The sequence below is a fragment of the Papaver somniferum genome, chromosome 11 (assembly GCF_003573695.1).
Source record: "Papaver somniferum cultivar HN1 chromosome 11, ASM357369v1, whole genome shotgun sequence".
In the NCBI taxonomy this organism is placed as follows: Eukaryota; Viridiplantae; Streptophyta; class Magnoliopsida; order Ranunculales; family Papaveraceae; genus Papaver; species Papaver somniferum.
Genome location: NC_039368.1, coordinates 6,884,897 through 6,889,604, shown reverse-complemented (window position 1 = coordinate 6,889,604; position 4,708 = coordinate 6,884,897). Strand labels below are relative to the sequence as shown.

Genomic DNA, 4,708 nt, shown 5'->3' with positions numbered 1-4,708 from the left:
AAATATTATTGAGAGTGTGAAAACGACCAGACTACCCTTATTAAAAATAACTAAAGTTAATATTTCAGACTGTTAAAATGACCATATTACCCTTACTAGAAATTAATGCAATAAACATCATGGAGACTATAAAATGACCAAACTGCCCTTATCAAAAATAAGTCAAGTAAATATTATAGTCTATGAAAATGACCATTTTACCCTTACTAGAAATGCAGTTAATAAATGTAATAGAGACAGTGAAATGATCAAACTATCCTTATAGGAAATAAGTAAAGTAAATATTACAAACTATGAAAATGACCATATTACCCTTAATGGAAATTAGTGTAATAAATATTATGGAGACTGTTAAAATGACCAGATTATCCTTATCGGAAATAAGTAAAGTGAATATTACAGACAGTGAAAATGACCATACTACCCTTAATGGAAATAAGTGCAATAAATATCATGGAGACTATGAAAATGACCAAACTACCCTTATCAGAAATAAGTACAATAAAAATTACATACTATGGAAATGACTATTTTACCCTTAATATTCTTGGTTTCTAGCAAGAAGATATCAGGATTATTGGATCTTATCAATTTCCTTAGGTGTTTTCTAGTGTCTCTATTTCCAAAACCACACACATTCCAGGATATGATCTTCATAGCTGAAATATTTTTGTTCAGAGCAGTGAGAGTATTTGGCAGAATAGGAAATAAGAAATTAATGTTTGAATTATCTAAAAAGTAAAGGATTGGATTTTGGATTACCTCATTCTCCCTTGGAGTGTTTTCATCATGTTTGCCCTTAGGTGGGATTCTGTCTGTTGTTTGCTTCATTGATAAGTCCTCATTGTTATTTGCAGGATTCTCAGTTGTTGTCTGATCAATTTTGTCATTGTCAGTATTAGTGGATCTTTGCCTTTTTCCGGATCTCACTTGGGTATCTTCAGATTCAGTTGCAGTTTCCCTTATAACAAGACTCCATCTTTTGGAGGAATAAAAGAAGCATCTTTGGTAGATCTTCTTGTTAAAATTTTTGAGGCAATAATAGTTTTACCCATTTAAGTGTGGCTTTTATTGCTTTTTCCTACTCCTCCAAACGGCAGGGGTTTAGCATGGGAAGCTTTCACATATTCTGCTGCATCAGGACAAGCATCATTGCAATGATTTATTATGTAACACTCATGGCAGATCTTGCGTGGTTGTTTTTCATAAAAAAAACTTCACCCATTTTGTTGTTCCAACAACTGTTATGGCTAAAACTCCTCTTCTTAAAGGAGTGGTAAGCTCAATCTTCACACAAACTTTGACAGGTATCCCATCTACTGGAATTGAATTAGCTGGCTCAATTGCAAGCACTTCTCCCAAAAGCTTCCCTATATCTTCCACAGACTTGACATTCATGTTTTCTGGTTGGAGATACGTCAATTGAATCCAGTACATCTACTTGGTCCAATCTAGCTGCTGGTAGATCAATCCTTGAAAATAATCAAACAAGATGCATAAGTAGCCAACTATGTTCCATGGTCCCTCTTCAATAACTTTATCCACTATTGCCTTGTTTTTTCAGCTTGAAAATCATGACATTTGTATCAATCTCAATGATCTTAATCTCTTCAGGTGGTATGAAATTCCAGGTGAACGGATGCTCTTTTACACAACATTATAACCCATCTTCCCTTCTATAATGATTTTTCCTATCAGGAAGAAATCCCATTCTCCATTATCTTGTTCTTCTATTTCAACTTATTCTTGGTTGAGAACAATTATATCCTCAGCAGCTTTCAGTTCCAGGGTTGCTTGTCTAAACTTGAGAGCAAGATTAGAAACAGAATTGGATGGATTTGTTTCATTCTATTTTTTGGTATTGTTGGTAGCCATTGTTTGAGTTAGAAGAAATTGTTTTGATGGTATAACAATATGATGTCGAATAGGGTTTATATAGGTTTGAATCAACTTAGGGTTACTGTATTTAGCTAGATAATGATATCCCTGTGAATAAGGTATTGAGATATTTTTGGAAGAGGTTGAGACAGAATAGGAAACCATATGAGCTGTAGTTGACCAAATTAAGAAGAGGGATAATCGAAATTCAAATCTGTACCGAAATTTTCTTCTCCGATTCGAGTAGATTTTGTACTTGAAGTATTCTTTGTTTTTGACAAAACTGAGACAAACTTTTTCTTTGAAAATACTGTTAACAACAATGAGAACTTCAGATGAAACCTTGGCTTCAACAAGCACTAAAACAACAGCTGCAAACGCTTTAATCACCACATGATACCAGGCCAACGCCATTATAGACAAACAATCTATAAACATCAAAGGAGAAAATTCAAATTATGTATTCATTTCCTAAAAATTGAGAACAACAAAGAAATTGTTTAAAAATTAAAAACAACAGAGGGTAGAACTCATTAGATTCGGTTGAGAAGGATTAGATTTGTATAAAAGTTGTTCTACTGGTGCATTTGGAGATAGAAATCTAGGGATTTTGAAAAAATTGGGTTGAATCGGTTATCCCCCGATTTGCAGAGAAGAGAGAGAAAAAAACTACGTGTTGTGTGTAGTTAGTGGTGGTGGAACTGGAAACAAAAACGTCACATCTTGCACATTGGCCAATATAGTGAGAGAAGTCTGATTTACTCCCTCCGTCTCTAATATAAAGGCGGAGAAGTAAAATTCTTTAGTCTCAATAGATAGGCATAAAACCAATTTCAATGTGGTTTTTTCTATATTTATCCTTATTAAAGAGTATGACATTAACAAGCTTAGTTAATGTTTTTGGTAATTTCCAAGAAGAATTATACTATTTTAATATTTTAGTGGGATAAAAATTCTTATTTTATTGATATTTTTCATGTTCTGTAGACAAATATATATAGGAATTGATGAGGGTAAATTAGACAACATTAGAGAAATTTATAAAAACAAAAAAATTCTTATTCTAAGAGAATTCTACTTCTGGGCTTATATACAGGGGACTGAGGGAGTATCTTACTCGAATCTCGATGAACACGTGGTCGTGTGTGACGAAGATGAGATGAGCGTGACGTCTCAACGAAATAATATCTCGGAAAGAAACTTGAATAAGACAAAACAAGTCACGAAACTTTTTTTTTAAGCACGAAACTTTTGTCGTTTCAATTTTTAAAATATTCGAGATTGAGGATGGACCATGTTAGCCGATGAATAATGAATACTTAACGAGAGATCAAAAACCACCAACTAACTCACATTCTGTAGGCTCATTGCTAGACGACGTTTAAATGTTCTGGCAAAGAATGGGAAATGAATGGATAAACCGGATAGGATACATATCTTCAATGGACAGTAATCCGATGGATTTCGTCACACTAAAGTGCACATGAGCAGAAAGTCCATCCGGTTGAACCTTTTTTTTACTTTGAATTCTATACGACCAAAAATACGTAACATCATCATTAGCGAACAAGTGATTACCCAATGGTTTTTTTTTTTTCCTCTCAATCATACCCGGAGAGAAATTCTACTTTTTGCAAGAAAATGAAGAGGAAAAGTAGGAAAAATATATCACATTTTTTTTTTCTTTCACAAAATGCACATTCGAAGAATAAACTAAATTAGTAATTAGAGATTGATAGTTCTTTACAGGAACTGGTGGTGAAATTACAATTCAATGAACAAAATTTGAAAAATAAAAAACAGGATTAATAATACATTAAAAAACTTAATTAATCCCATCGACTAGAAATGAGTAAGCAATTCTTAGTCACTCCACAAACTGTCCACGCTGCATTCCAAGTTATCATCGTAATAGTAATCTTCTTGTGGTGGATCAAGTAACATCCCCTCGGCCATGCTCGCAATTAGTGACGGCGTATTGAATAACGCTTCTTCATCCAAAAAAGTCGCCTTCGATGAACTTCCGACAATTTTACAGGAATTTTTCGATGGAAGTCTAGAATTAGTAGGGAGTGGAAAATTTTGAGCGGCTTCAAAAGCAGCGGACTGGATATCTTCAACAGCTGATGATTTAGCACCGCGTAAGATGGACAAAGAATCTTCAAAATTTAAGGGAGCGGATTCGCCTCGAAGGGCTAATGCAGCAACATCGTAAGCTCTTGCAGCCATTTCAGGAGTAGGATACGTTCCGAGCCAAATTCTTGATTTCTTATATGGTTCTCTGACTTCGCAAACCCATTTGTCATTTCTCCTTTCTCTTACTCCTCTATATACTGGGTGCCGAGTTTCTTTAAATTTCTTTCTTCCTGCCTTTTTCTTATGTGATACTAATTACGGTGGTGCCGACAATGACACTGCAGGCGTATTAGCAACAATCGAGTTCTGGTTTGATCCTGAGCTTGTGTACGGATACAAACTTGGTTCAGCACTCGACGGTGAACGCAAATACGCATTGTCATACGAGTATTCACGCTTCATACTTGCTGAACTCATATATACTCCGTAATTAAGCAGTCAACTAGTACGTTGTTGCAAGAGCGTGAAGAAGTTCTGTTACTTTTGAGTTTGAATGAAGAAAGTGTTGGAGAAAGTACTAATAATGTAACTGAGAAGAAGATACTTAGCTCAAAATAATGTTGCTGATGTTGCTGCACAGAGAATGTAGAGGCACGTAAACTACGCTGTTCTAAAGGCAATATCGCCTGCCACTCCTCTGAGATGCTACATCAGTTGACGAGTCACCTCCAGGATACAACTACAGTTAGTACCC

General features: G+C 35.0%; 1 protein-coding gene across 1 annotated transcript; it reads right to left on the bottom strand.

Moving 5' to 3' along the window:
• Window positions 1–3,741: 3,741 nt before the first annotated feature.
• LOC113324012 (dehydration-responsive element-binding protein 1D-like) lies at window positions 3,742–4,431 on the bottom strand. The gene is made up of 2 exons (XM_026572355.1): window positions 4,356–4,431; window positions 3,742–4,265 (listed from the first exon to the last, which is right to left on the bottom strand). Exons 1-2 carry the CDS (start codon window positions 4,429–4,431, stop codon window positions 3,742–3,744), a joined length of 600 nt encoding a protein of 199 aa, XP_026428140.1.
• Window positions 4,432–4,708: the final 277 nt, after the last annotated feature.

Coding starts and splice junctions, on each gene's coding strand:
- LOC113324012 (XM_026572355.1), bottom strand. CDS start 4,431: ATGAGTTCAGCAAGTATGAAGCGTGAATACTCGTATGACAATGCGTAT. Junction 4,266..4,355: donor ACCGTCGAGTGCTGAACCAA/GTTTGTATCCGT, acceptor CACCGTAATTAG/TATCACATAAGAAAAAGGCA.